This window comes from Mesoplodon mirus, assembly GCF_964341445.2.
Source record: "Mesoplodon mirus genome assembly, chromosome: 5".
Taxonomy (NCBI): Eukaryota; Metazoa; Chordata; class Mammalia; order Artiodactyla; family Ziphiidae; genus Mesoplodon; species Mesoplodon mirus.
The window spans coordinates 38,348,491-38,372,445 of NC_138980.1; the positions used below are offsets into that span (position 1 = coordinate 38,348,491).

General features: G+C 53.1%; 1 protein-coding gene across 1 annotated transcript in view; it reads right to left on the reverse strand.

The window, feature by feature from the left end:
* Nucleotides 1–3,305: 3,305 nt before the first annotated feature.
* Nucleotides 3,306–23,955, reverse strand: part of ELAVL1 (ELAV like RNA binding protein 1) — a 40,337-nt gene continuing 19,687 nt past the window's right edge. The window contains exons 3-6 of the mRNA XM_082621362.1: nt 20,109–20,212; nt 16,088–16,241; nt 11,193–11,418; nt 3,306–8,418 (exon numbers count right to left, since the gene is read on the reverse strand). Of these exons, the coding sequence (XP_082477488.1) occupies nt 8,094–8,418; nt 11,193–11,418; nt 16,088–16,241; nt 20,109–20,212 (809 nt within the window). The 3' untranslated portion in view covers nt 3,306–8,093. The remainder of the gene's footprint in view (nt 8,419–11,192; nt 11,419–16,087; nt 16,242–20,108; nt 20,213–23,955) is intronic.

The following is a 23,955-nucleotide window of genomic DNA, read 5'->3' on the forward strand; positions in this document are numbered from 1 at the left end:
ATTAATTAATTTATTTTTGGCTGCGTTGGGTCTTTGTTGCTGCACATGGGCTTCCTCTAGTTGTGGCGAGCGGGGGCTGCTCTTCCTTGTGGTGCGCGGGCTTCTCATTGCGGTGTCTTCTCTTGTTGCAGAGCGCGGGCTCTAGGCACGTGGGCTTCAGTAGTTGTGGCTCGTGGGCTCTAGAGCACAGGCTCAGTAGTTGTGGCACACAGGCTTAGTTGCTCCGTGGCATGAGGGATCTTCCCGGACCAGGGCTCAAACCCGGTCCCCTGCGTTGGCAGGCAGATTCTTAACCACTGTGCCACCAGGGAAGCCCGGCATGCGGACTCTTAGTTGCAGGCATGCATGCGGGATCTAGTTCCCCAACCAGGGATCAAACCCAGGCCCCCTGCACTGGGAGCACGGAGTCTTACCCACTGGACCACCAGGGAAGTCCCGGGAAGGTGGATTTTGAGACTCCACAGTCTCCAGGAAGCCCAAAGAAAACCAGAAAACTCCTGAACAGAGAGGGTGGCAGGCCGTGGGACCCATGCTTCCACAAGACCCCAAGTTCAGAGGGCCCCACGCCCCACGCTTGGTTTAACGCTCTGAGGTCACCGACTTGAAATTCTTGGTACTTTCTGAACCAGAGGCCCCTGCAAATTCTGTCCCAGTTTGGTGGAGTTTAGGAGAAGCCCTCGGGCTCTCAGAGGACACTGTCCCTGGAGGTCCAGGTGGGGGGAGCTGGCTGTGCGCTCACGATGCAGGGGCTCAAGAGAAATTCCCTCCCTCACTTGCTCTGGGGTGACCGAAAGACCCCCGGGAGAGCTGGGGGCTGGGTCCAGGCCCCTGGCACGTGCCCACGGGCACCTGAGCCCCTCCCCACCCCTGTGCAGTTACACAGGCATAATGTCCCACCTGTGGGAGGCGTCCTGCCCCATACACACCCCCAACTTTCCATCCCTGGCTGAACCCCAAAATGGACACATTCAGAGGCACAGAGCTAAGGGGCAGTCCAAACTCAGGATGCTCTGTATCAAACCAGTGGGGGGAAAAAAAAAATCGCCAGCACCAAACGGTGTCTGTTTTTCCAACTGGCTAAGCTTCAGGGCATCACCTTTAAATGAGTACGTGGGCAGTACTAACACCTCGCTCACAGATCAGTGAAGTACTCTGTAAGGTGCACAGCACGCTGGTTGCTAATAGCGATCACCTCTCACCACCACCTCCTGGCTCCTCAGAACTCGCTCCTGCTCGGACGCCCCGCCCCGGAGGGCCTCACATGCCCCGGCACTCGGCACACCCACAGGTCGGATGGGGGTCTTCGGTCTGTTCTTTTGGACCTCTGGGTGGGCAAAGCAAGGCTCTGAACTGGGGAGAAATGCTCCCTGGCCAGCTTGAATTGTGCTGCGGGACTTCTGGGCGGCTTCCCAGAGCCCGGGGCTGCCACTTGTCCAGGCTTGCAGGCCCACGTCACCACCATCTGTCCTGCTCTGAGTGGGCTCCAGGCCAGGGGCAGAGGGTAAGACCCACTGTGCTGTCCCTAGCGCCCCCGACTCCACAGTAAAAAACACTCTCACAGCAGAACGGTCCTTCCTGTCACTAAACAGAAACCATGGTTCTCAGGGACACCACCAGTGTCTATGATTTTCTCCCTTCTCTTTAGGAAATCCTTTGCAATTGTGCTAGGAAAGTACTGAGGTGAACAAACAAAAAGACCCAAAGACAGGGACTTCCCTGGTGGTCCAGTGGCTAAGACTCCACGCTCCCAATGCAGGGGGCCCAGGTTCGATCCCTGGTCAGGGAACTAGATCCTACATGAGTGCCGCAACTAAGACTCAACACAACCAAATAAATAAATAAATATTTTTAAAAATATATCTTAAAAAAAAAAAGGACCCAAAGCAAAGGGATGCAGGCATTAAGCCCTCAGTCTTAACCTTGAACGGAACCGTGAAGACGGCACCCCCCTACCCCGGGCAGGCTGGCGGCAAGAGCCCCCCACCTCGCACATGGACTCAGCCTCTCAGCTCTGAATCCTGGGGTGGGGGGAATCGGAAGCTGTCCTGCACACCAGACGTGGAGCTGGGGGCGGCAAGGCTTTGTGACAGCACACCCCCACTTACACCACTGGCTTCTTAGAGGGGGTCCCTGGAGCATCGGCATCACTTGGGAGTTGGTTAGGTTAGAAATGCAGAGTCTCGGGCTCAGCCCAGAACTGCTGAAGCTGGATCTGCTTTTGAACAAGGCCCCTGGGGGAGGGGGATGCACACTCTGGTCGGTGATGCGCAGGGAAGGGCTGACGCCCAGACCCCTTCTCCTCAGTGCAGTAGGTGTAGACGGCGCCTGCCTGGAGGTCCCAGGATACCCCTGGAGCCACCTCCAGCTGGAGCCCAGCCGCCTTCCCCACGTGGTGCCGGCCTGCCCCTCTGCCAGGGACTCAGGCTGGGTTTTCTGAGGGAGCTCAACGCAGAACCACAAGACACACACAGACAAGAAAGAAAATCCAGTGACTTCAGGAGAGGCCCTGTAGTGCCGCTGGGGAAGCACGTCCGCGGGTTTAGCTGAGCCCACTGGGTGCGGGGGAGCCGGGGGGGGTTACTGCTCTCTCTGCCAACCCTAGCCTCTCTCCTTGGATGCGTCTTGGATTCAGAGTGGCTGTGGTGTGGTACCTACTTGATCTGTTTTCCTTTCCACAAGGATCCTATGGGCTGGGCGTTATGGACCCCATTTCACAGCTGGGGAGACTGAGGCTCAGAGTCAGGGGCTTGCCTGCGGTGCACACTAGGGAGGCAGCAGAGTCAGGATTCGAACCTAAAACTCCGACCCTAAGACTCTTATGCTCCGCCCTGCCTCTGGGTGAGTTCGAACTCACCTTCCATCACCTGAGGAGATAAGTGTCAGAAGACATTTGGAATGGCCAGGGGCTCAGGTGTGGGGAGCAGACAGACAGGCAACACTCAGGGACAAGACAGGAGGCCCAGGAACCTTTGAACCTGGAGAAGAGGAGTCCCTGGGTCTCCAGCGGGAGGGGGCTGATTTGTGAGTGCGTCCATGGGGGAGGCCAGCATCTGGGCGGGGCAGAGGGAGGTGGGGGAGCCAGTCACAGGGCATGTCCTGGTGCCTTCCTCTCTGTCCTCCAGGCTGGGCTGTCTGAGGGCTCCCTCCTTCCCCACATGGGTCAAGGCCACGGCCTGGCACAGCGCCTGGCAGGGGGCAGCCCACGCTCACCTAGGAAGGAGCAAGTCACCTGTGGCCCTGGCTGGCGCGTCACTCGGCGATGGCTGCTTACAAGTCACACACCATCACCCCTACACCACCGTGTCTCAACAATCCCACTTCATTTATTACCAAAATATCACAGAGGTCCAGTCATAGTTAACATACAGCGTTTAACACAAACCTAATACCTGTGAAAAGAACTAAGTATTCGGACAATCGAGTCGTTTGGAACCATAACGCCCCAAACCGTTATCACTCCGTACTCCAAAAATACACTTTGAGAGCTTTGGAAACTGAATTAAAATGTCTACACAGCTATGAACAATTGTTTAATAAAACTTTTTCATGTTTCCATTACATGTAAATATATCAATTTGGCATCTCTATAAAAACTCTGAAAATGGTGCAAAAGTTTCATTCTCTTTGAGAAAGCCATTGACAAAAAATATTCACACTTCACTAAAATTTTGAAAAATGGTCTTCTTTCAAAGCTTCTTTATTAATCTGAAATCTTCTGGTTTATCAAAATCTAGGTTTGCTTTTTCCTCCTAAAACACTAAAGAACATTTATTCACAAGGATAAAAAGGCAAACTTGGGGAGATGGAAAACTGAGAAGGACTTTTTTTTTTCTTCTGAAAAGCAAAAAAAAAAAAAGGCAAAAAAAGAAAAAGGCAAAAAAAAAAAAAAGGCTAGTTACATAAGCATCCTCCAAAGAACACAATGGGATTCATTTTATTGTTGACTTTTGGACAGCAGTGTCATACTTTATTGAAAACAAACCCATGTAAAAACAAAGTTAAAATGAAAAATGGTACCTGAAAAATAAATTATTTTATATAAAACAAATCAATAACTTAAAACACACTAATATACAAAAGGTCTACCCATCTACTGTACAACATGGGAAGCAGCTGGGAAAGTGCCCCCCAGAGCAAATCACTGTAAACGGAACATTACATGATAAAGAGGTGGCCGCAACCAACAGACAAGCCTTCTCTCCTGGTGGAAGTGAAAACAGTCCTCCCGAGTCGCTGCAAACCACCGGTCAGCCTAACTTCGGTCCTCATGGGGACTTACAAGGAGTCATTTATTTATTTATTTTAACGACCAAGCGGAAAACTGAACTCTGTCACCAAAAGGTTGTGGAAAAATACAATCATTAGAAGTCAGAGTCCAATCAAAAGGTGTGGAAATATGAACCCTGCCGGGAGCCCTACCGCTAGCTACCGTAGGACTGTCCATTCTCGATGCCCCTCGACGGAAAGCACGTGGGGCTTCGGGTGGGGGCCGGGCCTGGGAATCTGACGAGCAGCAGGTGTTTTCCTGAGGAGCTGCCTCAGGGCCCAGGAGGTACCGCGGGTCCTGGGAAGACGGGAAGGATTTCAGGTGGAGGGTTGGGGTTATGGGGAAGAGAGGCCCCCGGCAGCTTATTCTCACTCTCTGTGATCCAACCCAGGACGGGTGCAGAAAGCACAGAGAAGTCCGGTCAGGCTGAATCGGATGGGAAATGGGGCAGCTGGGAGACGTGAACTCTGATTTTCAAGGCCAACAGCGACTGGGGTCAGTCCATGGCCCTAGTCTGGAGGCAAACCAGCGATAAGTTATTGCCAATAACTGTCTTGGGATTCATCTGTCTGCCTGACCCGGCAGGGCTCCCCCCAAGCTGCCAGCTCCCAAGGGGCCGGCTCCCTAAGCAGCACGGTTCAGACCCTGGGTTTCCAGCACTAACACCAAGTGCAGACTCTCGGAGGTTAAGGCAGCTGCCCTTGGCAAGGGAAAGACTCACCTTTTGGGGGACAAAGGTGAAACCTACCCGGTGCCACGTGCCCACGGGCTGAGAAAGCCCAGCTCCTCCGTTATTCTGGCAAGAGGGTGGCCGTGGTGGCCGGGGGATCACAGTCATAGGACGTGTGACCAGAGGCACAGCCAGGGCAGAAAACCACAGCTTGCCATATCACATCGAAAAGCTAAGAAAGGCAGAGCCACGGGGTAATGAACAATGGATAACTCAACTGGAACCAGGTTCACAAATCTGGAGCTGCTTAGTGAACAACTATGAGGGGAAGTTACATAGGCCAAAAGATAATTCAATTCAATCAAAAGAGAATTCTTTGGTATTTATGTACCAAACCAAAGTTTCAATAAATTAACATCATCTACTCTTAACTTTTTCATCAAAATTCCCAAATAAAAGATCACTCATTTTACGAAATACAAATAAGATGTAAAAAAAAAAAACCCACAACTTTTTTTTAACACGGTTTCTTTTGGATTTAAAACTTTAAAAAAAATGGGATCTTCCTTTTGCAAACAGGCCTAGAGAGAAGATGTAATGAACTTTTTGGACACAGGGCCAGCATCTGGCACTTCCATGGGAGTGACAATTACTTCTCAGGAGTAAAACACGTCAAAGGCCAAATCCTCCCGCACGCTCACAAATTAAAACTCCCAAAGAAGCACATTGGGGTTTTCAGCCAGAAGGATGTTCAAAGAGTGGGGACCATGTAAAACGAGAATTTTACTGAGAAACTTCAGGCAACTCTCAAAGGTCCGTATGCGCTTCACGTTTCCTGTTCATCTGTGCCAGCACCAGGATAATCAGTGTGGTTCCAATAAAACAGAGGGGAGGAAATCAGCTGCGGTGCTGGCTGTGAGCCCATCACTTCGCAGTTTAGGCCTCTGACAGAATTCTCGTAGGAAATGGAACACTAGTGCAGGCTGGCAGGATGGTGTGTCAGCGAGGAGACTCAAGGATCACTCTCAGGACTGGGCACCTCATCTTCACTGAAATGTTGGCCTGAAGCTAGCACAACCTACACGGCGTATTTTTCCAGGAAAACATCCCAGCCCCGGGGTGCAGACCACTCCGGGGCACATGCAGTGGGGACCCTCTTTGCATCAAATCTGGGCAAACGGGCCTTGGTTCCAGGAAGAGGCACGCAAGCTAGCTTTGACATAGCATCTGGAAAATTCTGCTGCAGACAGGTCCTCCATGGCACTTGGCCAACTTATGAGACAAGGCTTCAAGGTATGAGCTTGGCCCTTTGTGGGAGAAGAAGAGGGCAACATGGGAAATTCAGGAGGACCACGCAAGCAGCTGGCAGCCCCTCAGTGAAGTATGAGGGAAGCAGTGGGGGGTGGGGGGACGGGCAGCCTCAAATGGTCCAGGGGTTGCTCAGAACACAGACCCGCTCTGGAGAACGCTGTGCCTACTGCCCAATGTCTTCCACTTAAATAAACAGATAGATAAATAATGCCGCAATTCCATGACATCAATAACTAAAAAGCAGCTTACTGTTACATGTTTTAGTCTCATGTCAAGGCTAAAAACTGCTGGTACTAAGTTATTGTGTTTTTGATTCTCTTGCACACTGGTTATTTATAAAAATCAGATCACGCTCCTGAGGAGTTGCCCGGAGATCGGGCCCTGCCTATTTACTTCTCTGGCCCTCTCTTACACTCTCCCTGCCGGCTCCCCATTTTAAAAAAACACCATCTGTGATGGCACAATCCTAACGTCACAGATTTGTAAATGCTTTGTCTTGAGGCAAATATGTTTGTTTCTTAAGATCTTATAAATCCTCCCTGAATGCTGGGCTGTCTGTACCTTACCTAGCCAAAAAGAAAGAAAAGGTAAAATAAAAAACAAAACAAAATTCGAGCAAAACAAAATCAAATTTAATGGTCTTAAATGCAAAAGTAAAAACAAACGAAAAACACAAAAAAGCAAAAGAAAATTAACAGAACAGAACAACCCAAAATGTCAAGGCAGTTATGAAGAGAACTTTGAAGGTTAATCTTTAAAACTACAAATCAAAGGATTTTTTTTCTTTTTTTTTCTTTTTTCTTTTTTTTTTTTTTGGTTAATAGGTAACTGGCAGGAAGTAAGTACTTTTCTGCTGAGTGTTCATAGGAAAGCAAAGTTTCAAAACAAAATCCGACTAAAATAGAAAAAAGCCTAGCGCTCACGAGAAGGGATGCGAGAAATACAATGCTCAAATGTTTCTGTGTCATTAAAAAATAGAGCTATTTTACGCACTGGGGCCGTGTTCAATGCTCTTGGAAACTGGAGAGATGATTGTGAACAACAGTATCTGATGTGTGGAGGCACCATGCATGCAACGTGTGGACAGGAATCGGGATGTCAGAGGAGCGACACGTCTTCAGGCGTGCCTGGAGCTGAGATCTGACTCTGGAATATACTGGAGTTTCCCTGAAACTCTTTGGTCCGTTCCCATTGGCGCCTGGGCTTAGGAAACCCACTTGTGTCCTCGGCAGAGCCTGGCCCGGCCTGGTGTGGCCCCCCTCCCCGCTTGTGGCCCACGGCAGACGGGTCCGCTGCCACTGCCGGGGCCAATCGGCTGAGTGAGCAGGAGGTGGCAATGGGACCTGCTTGGGAAAGCAATTTCCTGTCAACCAAAGCAGAAATCGCTTAAAATGTTGAAGCGGTTGAGAAAACGCACACAAGGCATCTGTCTAACATCTTTAGTTTAAAAACTAAAACTAAAAGGTCATTTCTTTTTGTTTGTTTCTATCCAGTTTGTGGAGACATCGAATGAAACGCGTGTTAGACAGTCTCAGAAGTTAAAGCATGCTTCAGTTTCACCACCATCCCGAAGGACTGGTTAGTCAATGCAGTCTACTTAGATTTCTGTTTAATATATATTTTAAAGGAAATAACTTAAGAAACTTAAAATTGATCTAACATTGTGGGATTTCAAACATTTGAACATGTCGGTTGCATCCCAGAGTATAAAAACCTTTTCACTTCTCATTTAGACTAAGACAAACACTTGTGAAAATTGGCGCAAAATGAGTTGTACACTAACAAAAAAGTTTCAACTTCTTCACTCTTAATTATCTATTCCGTACAAAAAAAAGCATGAGCGAGTTATTTGTGGGACTTGTTGGTTTTGAAGGAAACCTGTAAGATTTTGTCCCCCAGGCGGTAGCCGTTCAGACTTGCTATGGCCATCGCGGCTTCTTCATAGTTTGTCATGGTCACAAAACCAAAGCCTTTGCACTTGTTGGTGTTGAAGTCGCGAATCACTTTCACATTGGTAACTGCACCAAAGGGGCCAAACATCTGCCAGAGGATTCCCTCATCGGCATCTTGACCAAGGTTGTAGATGAAGATGCACCAGCCCGAAGAAGCGTTGCCTGGGACATTGACACCAGAAAGCCCACTCATGTGATCTACACCCATAGGGGAGAACCTAGCAAACAGAGAGCAAGGTCAAGGTCAGTGCGGGCCAGCGAGCTGCACGCAGCCCATGTGAGGCGCTCGGGCTGACACACCCCACTCAGTCAAAATCAGGACTTTTCAACTGAGAGGAACTCAATATGGGGGCGGAGGGAGGGCATGGGCTCCCTGCTCTGTAGGGAGTCGACTCCAAGGAGAGACGCTTGCTGCCTACAGGGGGTCAGGCCTCAGAGCGATGGCCTCTAGTGGCCTCTGACCAGCCGCTCCCTCCACCCCTCCCACCTTGGTGGGGTGGTCCTGTTTAGTCACACCCGTACTTCCCACATTTTAAGTGATGGAAGCTTCTCCACATCCTCCGAGGTGCCGTTACACCCCCAGCTCTCCCTGGAGGAAACCGTTCCTCATCCTGTGTCTGTATCTGTATGTGTGTTTGCGGGGGTATGGTGGGAGTGGGGAGAGGGCTGAATTTTTTTTTCTTTCTCTGAATTTTATACCCCAGCCCCACCCCCATCGGCACCCTCCCTCTCCGAGGGTTCACGTCTGAGCGGTGCCTGCATATAGCACACTCCCGTGAAGGGACATTGCCGGCAGGGCACAGCTCCAGACACCCTTCCGCTGCTGGCTCTTAACAGCCCAGAAGGGCCAGGGCTATGAACTCTAAGTCCACCAAGCTTTACCAAAAATGTGGAGCCCCTTTCTAAAGCGCCACTTATTAGTCACATCAAAAATAAGCCTTCTACAAGTCGTGGGCAATAAGGATTAAGGGAGATGACAAGATTGTTACTGAAGCCACGTGGCCCTTGAGATGTTTCACAAGCTCAAAAGTAACTGTTGGAGGATCAATTTAAGAGTATTTGACCACGATACAGCATCTCTGAAGCCACACAATGCAAGTGGAGAAGTATTACCTGCTCCGAAATAAAATCAGGTTCGAGTTGTGGGTCTGATCCAGGGGTGAGTGGGGGGTGCCTTCAAGTGTCACTAAACAGATTCACACCCTCAGCAGACACGGGAGAAGAGTGGCCAGCCCCCGAGGTGCAGACCACTGACACAACGGTGATCGCTGATGCAGGTACAGAAGAATCAAGGCACACTGTGGGCCATGGTTTTGAATTTGTGAGAATAATTTTAAACAGCCCGTACCAAATGTCTGAATTGGTTAGATGACTCAGGAGGCTTGTTAGTGGTGAGACCACAGTATCATTGAAATGGGGGTGGGAAAAGGCACCCAAGTATCTGTATGAGCTGCTTTTCAGTGAGAAATGGAAAGACATTCTGACTTTTAAAAGGACCTCCTTTTCTCCAAGTTTTGTAGGACACGGACCCAAGTTACCATAGTTAACTAAATCTTGACATAGATATTATACTGAAAATAATCTGAGGTAATATTTTACTGTCTTTTATTGACATGATTCTCATTCTTATACATTCTTGTGAGTTTTCTCCTGCTAGTTGGAGCTGATCTGTTTCATCTCAACTGTCATGAAACCCACCCCCATTCTTTCCTCTGATGGTGCAAGAGAACTGACTCTTCCTTGATTTGGGGACTTTTCCCAACATGATAAGAACTGACTGCAAACCCTCTCCTCTTCTGGGTTTTCTTTCTTCTTATTCTTATCTTAGTCTGCCTTCTGGTGGCGAAACTTCCCGCCCGCCCCTTCCTTCCTTCCATCTCTGGAGGTCACGGTCCCTCTCCTGCCTGGCCCCTTCTGCACCTCCCATCTCTCCTTTCTCTTCTCCTCCAAGCTTCCTGGTTTTCCAGAGTTCCTGGGTAACTCACTGAACTTGGCTATCTACACATCCCACCAGGTCACCAGTGAGGCCGACCGTGCTGACTTTCAAAACTGGATTTAGCTCACTTCTGTCCAAAGACGCTTCCCCTGCTTTGCCTTTAAACCAGAAAAGCCAATGAAGGAAGGCCAGCTTTGGAACCTGAGCTGAGTTGAGAACCCTGGATTATTGTACTGTGAAAATAAGACCTTGAAAAACAGCATCTGTGGAAATGAGCAGGGTGTTACCCAACCTCACCGCTTAAAACAAAGACGGGAACCCTGAAAAGTCGCAGAGAGAAATCCATAACATACCTGAGATTAGCCCTCATGCCAGTTCTCAACACTGGGAGAAGTGGGATCTCAGCTGTTCGTGAGGCAGTAACACGCGTGATTTCAGAGTCCAAGTTACTGATTCTACTTGTCTCTGTTCTGCTAGATCCTGGCGACTAGAATCATTTTATATGGAAAGACTAAGGAAGGTGGGAAAACAGTTCACCTCTAGGATGTGGCTTTTAAACAGAAGGCATATAATAATAGTTAGACACCAAATGACTCCACAAGGTAGGTGTATGAGAAAGGTTTGCCTTAGGGCCGCTGATCAAATGTCTAAAACCTGTTTAAAACTCTGGAAGAACGGCTCTTGCATAAGCACCCCTAAAGCTGTATCTTTTCTCTCCCAGATACGGGATGATCTTTTAAACTCGTGGGTCTACTCGCGTATCACTAGAAACTGCAGGCTGCAGCGCTATGCACTCACTCTCCTGGGAGCTGGTGGGAGCTGCACTACCTTTTTCATTCTAGTTAAAGACAACACTTGGATGGAAATAAACAGCTTCCATACAGATACCTTTCTGATGGAGGTGGGGGACATGGGGACATGAAATGGCGGTGAGCGCGACTTTCTGATGTGATCAGCCCAGAGGCTTCCACTGCACAGTCACCAACCAGCAGGGCTCCGCGCGGCCAGAAGGGGCCCGAGTGGCCGTGGTGGGAAGAGCGCGTCCTCCTGACCCACCTGAATCTCTGCGCCTGGTGATGAACGGGGCCTCCGAACCGCCTAGCTGGCGAGTGGTACAGCTGGGAGAGCAGCGCCACGTTTTTGTTCTGGTTGGGATTGGCTGCAAACTTCACTGTAATGGGCTCGGAGGAACCTGGGGGTTTATGACCATTGAAACTGGTAATTGCCTCTTCTGCTTCCGACCGTTTGTCAAACCGGATAAACGCAACCCCTCTGGACAAACCTTTTTAACAAACCAACAAAAATGGAGTTAGGGGGAAAACTGCAAGGATTTTTTAAACTGAAAAGCAAAAGTCAAGTCAGTCAGGCTACTGTGGTTCAAACTGGATGCTTGGTTAATGAGATAAACAAAAATTAAACCTAAATATGGAAACATGAACAAATTAAAAAAAACAAACAATGACTAATAAAAGATTAAGGTTTCAGACTTTCTTCTGAGTTGAAGCAACGACTCCACAGCCTCAGTGCCAAAAGATACTTTGGTGACAGGAGTCTCAAATAAGACACCCCAGACCTCTTTCTTAAAAGAAGCCACATTAGAAGAGATTATGTCCTCCGTCACCATTTTGATGCCAGGTGCCCACCGCAGTGTGGGTGCATGGCGTGCTGAGGGGTAGGTGGGTGATAAGGAATTGTCCCTGGGCTCCGGGAGCTCCCTCCCATGGCCTTCCCGGCCATCTCGCCACATACCCCAGCTGAGCCTTTGCAGTATGTCGCCTCCTGGGCTGGCCTGACCGAATCCCTGTTTGCTCGGTGCCTGGCTCAGCCTCCTGCATCCCTCAAGGGCGTGGAATCCTAGTAACCAAGCTGAACCCTGATGACTCTTTCCTGCCACCAACACCTCACTCACCTCTTGGATATTTCCACTGTAAGGTCCTGGGACCTCCTGTGGGCCCCAAGTTGCCCTCAGAATCAAGTGAGGCCACGCATTCTTTCCCCAGAAAACTGCCGACAATGGTGCTGACACACCCACCCACAGACTCCCCGGCAGCTGAAGAGTCCCTGTCTTGCACCCGTTCATCGCCGCCTCAAGCTGCCTTGGGAGAACACCTTCTCTTGTCACGTGGACTGAGCCACCAAAGGCAAGTCCTGGGCCTGCTGTAACCCCATCCCTCAACAGAGCAAGGACATGGCCCAGGACCAGGCTACCTAAGTCCCAGGCCCAACTGCTGAAGGCAGGGTCAGCTTAGTCTGGCACAAGTGTGAGACCTGAACAAACCAGATGGTAGGGGGCTCAGTCACCCTCTAGCCCCATATGCCGTCTCGTTCTGGGTCTGGGGGGAATGATGGGGGCCCTCGTCCCTTGAAGAACTCGAGGAATAGGGTGGGATTGAGGTGAGGGAATGTGGAGCTGCGGAAGAGAACTGGCTCCTTCTCCTGGGGAGAAGAAACAGGGGTCAAGTGTGAAGGTCGAAGTGTACTGGTGACGGCCGAGGGCCAGCCTGGGGGTGACAGGCCTGGGCTGGAGGCACAGTGTGTCCTGGTAGGGGAGGCTGAGGCAGACAGCCGTAAGACACAATTTCTTCTCTAGACAAAGGCCTTTAGCATGTGGTGAGTGACGACCATCAGAGCAGAAGAGCCCAGGGCCTCGGGCCACCGGCTAAGTGAGCGTGAGGAACGTCCCCCAGTCAGCTCCCACACCCTGGCACCTTTCCTCGCCATTTCCCGCAGGGTCCCACCCATCGTCCCCATGATGGGCAACAAGGCGTGGGTATCCCCAGCTGGCCCCAAGGCCTTGGAGGGGCCTGGGAGACTCGGGCACATCAGGCTGGTGCGGAGATGACAAGTGTCACTGCAAGGCGCGGTCGTCCCCTCGGGGCCTAGAATCCCAAGCTCTGTCCTGAATTGGATGCAACACCGTGGGCCCCCTGTGAACAAGCAGACAGTAGTCAGGGGCCCTCAGGCAGGGGCTCTTTCTTTACAACAGGAGCATCCTGTGGATGCCCTCCGCCAAGTCCTAAAGCACACACCCCAATTCTCCAACTGGGAAATTCTCCCTTCTTGGGCGCCCCCAGCACAGCAGCTCCTCAGAGCCTCAGGGCTGCCCCCGGATTGGTTCCATCACTATTTAAGTATAAATTTAAAACTGACACAGCCAGAGATGCTCACTGAATTAGTGAGATCAGACCCAGCAATTCACACGTGTGCCAGGAAAATTCTAGAGCCTGAGCCCATTTTAAAGTTTCGGTTCAGAAGGAACACCTGAAAACGTACTTGGCATACACTGTTTTTATTTACTCTTAAACGGCACGAACGACAGCTTAGACAGATGGGAACCCGAACGAGATCTAACTGCAGGCAAATCCCACTGGAAGCTGTGGTTGGCTGGCTGCTACAGAAAGCTGCCTGCAGGATACGGTTCCACTCTATTTATAAAGACCTTGCAATCAAGCAGACAGAGTGTGTGCGCGCAAGTGTGGTTTCCCTGTTTGGTTTTGCAAAATGACTATCAAATGAAAACTGCCCGAGTGAAATGAAGAAAACCCGAGTAAGAGAGAGAATGTTACTTACAGTGAGGGAATATAAACTCACTCAATGATTGGATGAATGTATACGTTTTGAAGATGACTCTGTGGATTTTTTTTTCCTTTAGCGTTTTTAGGATTAAGAGCAGAGACCAATAAGTGGCACGATCTCCAGATGAGTCAACTACGAAGTTCACAATTAAAATGTATAAAGAAGCAAAGACATTCTTTGAAAAAGTTCTGTCAGCTCAGGAGATTAAGGTTTTTTAAGAAAGCTTCTCTGTTTCTTCAAAAAGCACGTCATACGAAGGCAAACTTGACACACAAACTTGCTTGCCCCGCTATTCTCTGCCACAGCCACCGGGGCTCCATGGGGTCCCAGCAGAGGAGCCCTGCATGGTGGCCTCCTCCGGAGCAGAGGGAAGGAAGGGGAGCCCACAGTCCCGGGGGCTCACCTTTCTACTCTCCAATTCGACACGCGGCCTAGGGGAGGGCTGTGGAGAGGGAGGAGCCCCAGGGGCTCCCTCACGGCTTCCGTCCCCCACCCTCTCGCAAAGCTCCTGAGCACAGACACAGGTGTGGGGTAGGGACCCTGTGCCCTCGCCTAAGTGGCAGAAGCTGGCGGGGAGGCCTGAGGGCACAACCCTGAGGTGCCCCCAAACTCTAGGACACACCAGCCTTGCAGAGAGAAAGGAGGCAAAGTCCCAGCTAAGGGGTGAGGGAACTGTCTGCAGGAGAGACCTCCCTCAGGATGATGCAGACAAAAGCTATGTGGCAGGGGGTGCGTTCTCAAGGTGGGTGGACTCCAACTTGAGAGCTGGGCCCTGCTCAGCGGTGCTGGGCTGGACAGAGACGAGCAGAGGCATAGCAGTCCGTACAGGATCAGGAAAAGCAGGGCCATGGAGGCAGAATACGGGCCAGCACCGTCACCCCCGCCAGGTCTCCAGGTGGCCCACTCAGGCGCTTCTGTGCAGGTGGGGCTGGGGATAAATACATGTGCTGACCAGCCGACGGGATCACTCTCTCAACTGGCACTTGAAGATAAGTAAGGGGAAATTTAGGGACCACAGGAAGGTATTCTGGCACAGAACAGGGGTTTACACCAAGTACACGGCATCTTTACCTCATGCCCATCCCCCCGCCCAGAGCCGAGGGGCAGAAAGGAGGAGGCCGGGTGGGTGGAGTCTATGTCCCTCCAGCAGAGCCTGGGGTCCAGAAGCCCCTTCTCCTCCTCAGGCCCCTGGGAGACTCGAGCTGTCCACTCGTCTCCAGGCCGGGCCCCAGCCCAGGACTGCAGCCTGGGCAGCAGGTAGGGCCAGCCCATGCCAAAATGAGCCTCCACAGCTGGGACAGGACAAGGGAGTGCAGGTGACAAGACTGTGGGCCCCAGAGCACACAGCTTAGGGGGGATGTGGGAAAACAGGCATGCACCTCCACCCCCATCTGTCATGGGCCAGGATACCCTGCCCACCTGCTCTCTGTGTGGCTCTGCAGCCTCCCAGGGGAGGTCACCTCGGAGCCACGACTGCTCTGGCCCGACCACCCAGTGTGTGTCTGACTACCTCAGCCAAGGGGGTGGTGAACACGCTCTGTGCTGGAAGAACATAAAAACCAACCGCAGTCAATTCCACTGGCTTCGCTGAGCTCCCTGAGCAGTGATCTTTTTTGCTAGTTGGTCAGTAAATTCCCACTCCTGCTGAGAACAGAGATGAAGGGCCCTAAAGCAGGGTGGCCTGAGCTCGCTGCTCCCCAGACGGAGCCATGCACAGGGCTGGGCGGGGCCGGCCCGACCCCAGGTGTGAGGCCAGTGGGGCCGGTGGCCACAGTGAGGGGCTGCTTCCGGGGCACGCAGGGCTCAGCTTGGCAGTGCCTTACTGCTTTATGCAAAGCCCATCGCCCAAGCTGCTCGTGTCCTGAACTGAGACGACCTGAGAGGGGCTGGCAAAGTGGCCAGGATTGCCTGAGGAAGTCACTGCTTTCGAGCTCTGAGCTTTGAATGTGCTACCTGAGGCGGGCGGGGTACCCAAGTCATGAAGACTGAAGAACAGCTCCTCAGAAACAGTCACCCTTGGAGCTCTGGGGTAATGAAAGGTGGGGACTCTGGACCTCAGCTAAAGACTGTCTCACGCAGCACACCACTGCCTGCAGTAAGAATGGCAACATTCGTAGTCCAGGCTAGGACGTGTGGGTGTTTGCAGAAAGTGCCAGAATCTCTTGGTGTTTTCACCATAACAGGCCTAAGCTTTTATGTCAGGGCTGCTTTTATGCCACTTAACCTCCCCAGCCTCATTAAACAAAAACCAACGTCTTCTCATTTTGATTCTGTCCTCATTGGTGGAATAACTAATGACAGCGATCTGTCTTCCCTAGGAGACCCAGCCCCTGCCTGGAGGAAAACCTCGCCGTATCCCGGGCCACCCGCCGTACCTGTGGTCTGATCCACGAGGACCCGGGAGTTGATGATCCGCCCGAACCGAGAGAACATGTCCTCCACATCCTTCTGGGTCATGTTCCTCGGAAGTCCGCTGATGTACAAGTTGGCATCTTTGATGACCTCTGAGCTCGGGCGAGCGTATGACACCTTGAAAACAAAACCGCTCACTGGCGTTAGGGCAGGTGTGTGGCCAAAGCATCGAGGGAGGGTGTTAAATTTTCGGGTGAGAAAAAGCCAACCCTATGGAAGGAGGTCACCTGGAGCAGCCCGTGCTGGCAGCTCCCCATGGGCCAGGCAAGGACCCTCACACACCCTGATGACAAGACATTATTCTTGTTTCACAGTCGAGAGTCTGAGGGTCCATGGCTGATCAGGGGCAGGGCAGGGAGCCAACCCCAGCTGCCTGTGCTCCAACCATGGCCTCAGGCCTCTCTGGACAATGAGCAGGGCTGGGAAGGGGACCTGGTCCTGCCTGTGAGGAGCCCAGGGGACAGCGGGCTGGGTGCTCTGGGACCGTGACACCCACCTGACAACAGGCAAGCTCGCCATGGGAGCCCAGATGGGACCCGAGCGCTGGGGGTACACACATATTAAATGACCCCATGCTTTTTAGGCTTATGTTCTGCAAAGCTGAAGAAAGGCTAAAAGGAGCTTGTGCAGTGGTTTAGATAAGAGGGTGCGTGTGTGTGGGGCTGGTAGCAAGGAAAGGGTCTCTGGCGCTCTCCCAGGTTGGGGCGACAGCTGGGTGGACCCTGCAGGCCAAGGGGGCAGCACAAGGGCAAGACGACAGCTGTGTTCTCACCACAACACTCAGGCCTGCCAGGAAGGGCAGGGGTGTAATTCTACATGCTAAGACCACACACACACACACACCCCTTCATTCATGTGCTCGCTGACTCTCAAACATTCAGGGTGCACCTGGGACATTCCAGAAAAGGAGAAGACAGACACTACCTTTGCCTGCAAAGCAGAATGCAGCCTAGCGGGAGAGACGGCGGATGGAAGGAGAAACCGTGTGGCGTGGTCAGAGTCCAACTCCACCCAAAAAGGAGCCGGGCTCATGGAAGTGAGTGTCAGAGGAGAGTGGAATAGAAATGATGCTGATCAGAAGGGTGCCCCAGGGCACCGGGTCCCGTCAGGGGCTGGTGGCCTCCACAGAGCAGTACTGTACAAGCTGACGTACCCTGGAAGCTTCCCTGCACTGCAGCCAGGCCTAAGGCACTCTGGGGACACTTTGGGGCCACCCAATGGTTTGTTCACGACCTGGGGCAGAGGCAGCACTGTCCCCAAGAGGCCACCTTGGCCCCTGGGGCCTCCCCAGGGCCTCCCAGGTGGGCGTGGTCATGCTCCTTGACTACCAGGAAGGACGTTGGCCCCACTTCTGGGCCTCCACTTTCCGGAGCTACGTCAACCAGCCCCACAGAACACCCCACTCAGACTCCTGCCAGAGGGGGTCACTCCAACCGTCTGCTGTCCAATTTTATCAAATGTCCCAATGAGGGGCATCCGATTTCAGGCAGGACAGCTGAAGGAAGGAGGCAGGCCTGCTGGGACCCAGGCTAGTCTGTGCTTTCCCAGGATCAGGCTGGGCCAGTAGGGAGCTGCCTCCTAGGACCATCCTGTCTGGTCCCTTGCAGATCTGTCCAGAACAGGTTGCATTGGGGTCTGCCCTTGGCTTTTGGTGAAGGTCACTGTGAGAAAGAACATTCTCAAATTAGCACCGTGGGAGTGGTGTGGAGGCTGGCACTGACTGTAGTTACAATTGTCCCCTGATAAAGCCCCAGAGAGGCAATGCTTTCAAAGCCAAGTGAGCTTCAGCTCGTTTCAGCACAGGTGTCTCCAAGGACCTTGATGGCCACTGCAGCTTTCCTTTTCTCTTCAGCCACTGTCAAGCTCAGAGTCGAATCAGAATCCAAGAAGACTGCACTAGAGAACCCTCTCGCGGCAGGTGTGTGATGACGCAGCAGGTGCCCCTGGCCCCACTCTGAGACACTAGGCCCAGAACCCTCTTTTCTAAGCTCCCGGCACCACCTGCTCCTTTGCCTCAATCAGGTCTACTGTCCTATTCTTTTTTTTTTTGTGGTACGCGGGCCTCTCACTGTTGTGGCCTCTCCCGTTGCGGAGCACAGGCTCCGGACGCGCAGGCCCAGTGGCCATGGGTCACGGGCCCAGCCGCTCCGTGGCATGTGGGATCTTCCCGGACCGGGGCATGAACCTGTGTCCCCTGCATCGGCAGGCGGACTCTCAACCACTGCGCCACCAGGGAAGCCCTACTGTCCTATTCTTAGGAAACATTCCTGTGAGAGGTTTTTGAAGAACAAGGAATTTTTGAATTACGTTCCCCCACAAATTCACATGTAGTCCTAACCCTCAGTACCTCAAAATGTGACCTCATTTGAAACAGGATCATTATAGATGCGATTAGTGAAGATGAGGCCAAAGCGGAATAAGATGGCCCCAAATCAATGACTGAGGTCCTTATAAAAAGGGGAAATTTGGACACAGACATGCACTCAGGGAGAACCCCGTGTGAAGATGAAGGCAGAGACTGGGGTGATGCTTCTATTAGCCGAGGATTGCCCAAGATTCAGTGACCACCAGGCACCAGAAGAGGGGCATGGAACAGATCCTCCTTCACAGCCCACAGCCCTCCGAAGGCATGCAACCTGCCGACACCTGGATCTTGGACTTCCGGCCCTCAGAACTAGGTGTGAGGAACTGGAAGATGCAAAGGCTCAACAGGATGATCTCATTCCAGTGGCTTCGGGTCGAGGGAGACAACTCTGGTGACTCTGGCAGGTGTGTGTCTCAGGAACGAGGGCTGACTCACCAGTCTGCAGGTGAGGGGCAGTGGGCACAGTGCTGAGAGGCTGCTGCAGGAAGCCAGGTCAGGGTCCTGCGTGGGGCAGGGGTACGAGGCATATTCTACAGGAGGGCTTGGCAGGGACTGATGGTCGGGAAAACCCAAGGTTGGTCCAGGGGTAGGCAGAGCCTGAAGACAGACACTTGGGGTGGGGAGGAGGTGGGGCTCCGGGCTGAGAGAAGGAGGGCATGGTTAGCAGTGGCAGGTTGAGAGGAGCGTGAAGGTTGGGGAAGCCACCCTGAGGCCTGGAGGACTCGCCGACTTGTCCCAGGAAGCCGCCACAGCCCTTGAACTGGGAATGACGCTGATGACGGTTTGCCCAAGGCCCTCCCAGCTGGTGCTGCATGGCTCCCTCACTCCCCTCAAGTCACCTCAAGTCATCATGAACCACCCCCCCAGGACACAGCGCCCCTGGGACGCCTACCTCTGCCACACCTGGCTTTCACTGTTTTATCGTTTGTGCACACGCACGTGCGCACACACACAGGCCCAGCCCCACAAGGGCATGGAATTTGTTTTGTTCACCGCATAGCACATAGTAGGCACTCATAAACATTTGCCAAATGAATGCTGAATGAACTGGTGGGAGAAGGGTTATACCAGTGATGGAGCAGGAATGGAAGCCTGGGCAGGAGGCGGGAGGGATGCTGCTGCTGCCGCCGCCGCCACAGCAGACCGGGCACGAGCAAGAGGGCAGGGCTGGCCCAACACCCGCTCGGCATGAGGTCGGGAGCTGCAAGAGGACGGGAGCACCTTGGCCAGTAGAAGAGACCGGCAGGGAGGCCTTCAGAGGAGGCTGCTGTGAGCCAACACACAAGGGACACCCGGGGCCAGGGAGGGGGCTGTCCCAGCCTAAGTCCTTCAAGGGGACCCTCCCGTTGCTGGTGGGGCTGAGGAGGACATGAGCCAGAGGCACAAGGCCTGGGACGGTCACCACCCGACACACATCTGACACGCACAGTCTCTCTTCTGAGCAGACAGGAGGCCCCCCGGATGCCCTGAAAGAGCGGCAGGCCTCAAGGCGCGACTGTGCTAATGGTGCGGTGATGGTGCCGGTGAAGTAAGGGTGGGGGGTCTCTCACCCAGGCCAGGGCTCAGCACAGATCTCTGTGCAGCCAGGAATGAACAAGATGGTGACTGCAGCTCCTTACCTTAATAGTTTTTGACTGGAGCCGCAGGCCGTTCAGCGTGTTTATCGCTCTCTCTGCATCCTTTGCAGTCACGTAGTTCACAAAGCCGTAGCCCAAGCTGTGTCCTGTGTGGGAGAACACAGGGACATGGGTGAGCCACCGAGAGCCAGTGAGTGAGCGAGACAGAGAGATGGGGAGGATGAACAGGACTATGTCCAGCTGGGCTCAAAAGGACAAGACCAGAGAGAAGACCGAGAGAGAACACTAAGAGCCGTGGCCTCTGGGAAGGTGGGAGGTAGAGATCGACGGTTACAATCTATATTGATGGTTTATTTGTTACACTCCCTTGGCAAACCTGTACATTTTCTGCAAGGAACAAATTTACAAAATGTTACTTTTTTAAAAAAAGTTTATTTAAAGAGAAACTCTGTGTTACTAAGAGCATCCTAGGGAACCCATCACCAAAGCAGTGACAAGGAGCCGTCCCACTGGTGCCGGCCGCTCTGTGTGGCTCTGAGGGGGACTGCGTGGGGGGGTGAGGAGGAGGACAGTCACAGCAGCACACAGGACAGGCTGGTGGGGAGAACCTGACTACGATCAGCTGTCAGTGTCCAAGCTGTTTTCGGCTACTTCCATGCCCAGAGTGGGAAGGCCTGCTGGGCTCTGGCGCCACCCAGTGTCGGTTGCCCTCACTTTCCCAAACCTGCCGCCCAGCTCGAGGAGGAGGGAGGAAGCACAGGGAGAAGCCGGGGCCCCACCTCCACAGCCCCAGCCAGGTATCCAGAGCCCCCCTGGGAGCAGCTCCCGCAGCAACAGCCTCATTAGCTGAAGCCTGGGGGAGTCGTAAGGCAGGTGCAAACCTGAGTTCTTCCCAAAGAAATCCAGGGTTACAGGCAGGGTGTCCACACTCCCTCTTGGGGAACTGTTCAGAAGTGGCGGGAGTGACCACCAACTGGATACACAGGAGGGACACGCACAGCAGGAGAGGGGCTGTGGGTCCCCGGGAGGCCCAGAGAGAAGCAATGGATGAGGGTCGGAGTGGAAGGAGCCTTGCATTTTCACTGCAGAGGAGCAGGAGGCGGCCCAGGGAAGAGAACCGCTGCCAAGCTGCTTCTTACCCATCCACACGCTGTGTGAGCGGGCAGCCCCTGCGCACCGGCCAGTGCTCTCGGCACAGAGACAGAGGGGTGAGTGGGACAGAGGCCCGCCCTCTCTGAGCTCTGCACCACCCCCTCCCCCCACTGGACGGTAAAAACATGAGGAGGCCTGAGCCACAGGCAGGCAGAGATCCTCACGGCAGATGTGCTGACTCTGAACCCAGGCCCATCTTGCCAATAACGAGACCCAGTGAGAGCCTAACCCAGTTTTGCCACCTTGAAACAAACACACCAAAATGCTTTATATTTTAGATTTAAAGAAAAATTACAAAGGTAATGCAGAGTTCCCATATACTCCACATCCAGTTTCCCCTATCAGTAACATCTCATCCTAGGATGGTATATTTGTTACATTAGTGAACCGATACTGATATATTAATATTAACTACCATCCACCTCTGATTCAGGTTGCCTTAGTTTTCCCCTAGTGTCCTTTTCTGTCCCAGGATGCCATCCAGGATCCCACTTGACATTTAGCTGTCAAGTCTCCTTAGGCTCTTCTTGGCTGGGACAGTTTCTCACACCTTCCTTGTTTTTTGATTTTATTTTTTTTGCGGTACGCGGGCCTCTCTCACTGCTGTGGCCTCTCCCGTTGCGGAGCACAGGCTCCAGACGCGCAGGCTCAGCGGCCATGGCTCACAGGCCCAGCCGCTCCGCGGCATGTGGGATCTTCCCGGACCGGGGCACGAACCCGTGTCCCCTGCATCGGCAGGCAGACTCTCAACCACTGTGCCACCAGGGAAGCCCACCTTCCTTATTTTTGATGACCTTGACAGTTTTGAGGACTGGTCCAGGAATTTTGTAGAATCTCCTCAATCTGGGTTCATCAGATGTTTTTCTCATGGTTGGACTGGGGTTATAATGGGTTTTTAGGAGGAAGACCACAGAGTGAAGCACCCTCCTAGTGCCATCATACTGGGGTGCAGGTTGTCCACATGACTCATCACCGTGGATGCTGGCCTTCACCCCGTGGCCAAGGCAGCTGGTCTGCCAGGTTTCTCCACTGTAAAGTTACCCCCACCCACCTTCTCCACACTGTAGCCCTTGGAAGGGCTGCCTGCCCATGTCACCTAGGAAGTCACACACCCTCAGACAGCCACTGGCTCCTTCCCCAGTCCTGCTCCCCCTCCACTCTTCCTCAACGAGCCCAAATGTATTAGCTGAGCACCTACTACGTGTCGGTCCCCGTGTCAGGCTGGCCGGGGGGTGGGGGTGGGGTGGTGGTTAATGATAATCACAAAGGAGGACAGTTCCTGCCTTAATAAACACATCCCACTGCGTGAGTCAGATAACAAAGCAAGAAACCAAAAAACAAAACCATACACAGGTGCTACAAGGAGAATCTCCGTGGTGGTGTGAGAGGGACTCACAAGATGGTCCAGGGAAGACAGGTGTGAGACGGGGGCCACGCGCCCGGGCAGGGGTGGCGATGGAAGAGTCACCAAGAGGACCTGCAGAATCGCTGACGCAGCAGGGAGCTCCAGTGGGGCTGAGGTCCCTAAAGCGCCAGCAATCTCAGGCTGGGACCGGCTCTTGTCCTCCAGTGTGTTCTACTCTCTGTGGTAGGCAGCTGTGTGCGCCAAGAGGGAAGGCGGGTGAGGAATGAAGGGGAGCCCCTGGTTTCATCCACTGGATGAGGCCGGTGACTAAAGCGTTAACACACAGTGCTGAGTGCCCACCTCCACCCTTTCCTTCACTATAAACCAACTGCTCTCAACTCTAACCGCTTGTTAGAATCACCAGGGCGGCTGCTAAAAACTATCACTGCCCAGGCCACGTCCCGACCAATGACATCAGAATGGGGGTGGGCGAGGCAGGAGTGGGGACAGCTTCAGAAGTTTTTAAAGCTTCCCAATGATTCCAATTCAGAGCCCAGGTTGAGAACGGTCACTGGAAGTGCACGACAGGAGCGGGGCTCCCCGTGCTTATGCAGAAGAGCCCCCACTTAACAGGCTGTGCTCAGAGCAGGTGCCTGCGGGAAGGCCCTCACTTCCCAAGTTACTGTTTCTCTAACAGGGGCCACAAGCCACACGGGGTAATGATGCAGCTCCCCAGGGCCCTCCTCAGCCCAGGCGTCGGGATCCACACTTCCAAGCCCCTAATTGATGATCCTGCCCCCTAGAAGCAGCAGGCCCGCTGCAGTCAGTGCCTTGAAGGCAGGTCAGCTGCTGCCCCCCTCCTGCTTTAGGGGCGATGGAAGACCAGCCCTGAATGAGGGGGGTCTGAGGTCTGGTGGGGGAGCAGGGGGGTGGTGCTCAGGCACAAGCCCGGTCAGTGCGTGGATCCTGTACAGGCCGCTGGGGCTTGAGGAGGTCGAGGCCTGCCAGGGTCAGGGGTGGGGGCAACCAGAGCCCAGGATGGGAGATATGGTGGAGGGTGGAGGAGCAAGAGATGAGGGAAAGAAGGACGGGGACAGAGGATGAATAAACCCTGGGCCTGGTCTAGGGATGTATGAGGCCAGCGCCCCCCAGCTCTCACTTCCCTGCACCGTAGGAAGGGCACTGCTTCTCAGCTCTGGTTCTGACTATGCCCAGCACCGGCGTTGCCCTCCCTCCAGAAAGGTTCAAACACCCCAGACTGGCCGACTCAGTGGGTCTGACTGGGGCCTGAGAGGCACTTCTCCCAGTCCCCAGGTGCTGTGGCTGGCCAAGGGCTGGCACCCGGGAGCCGCTGCCCTGGAGAAGGCAAGGCTGTCTCCACAAGGGGCACTC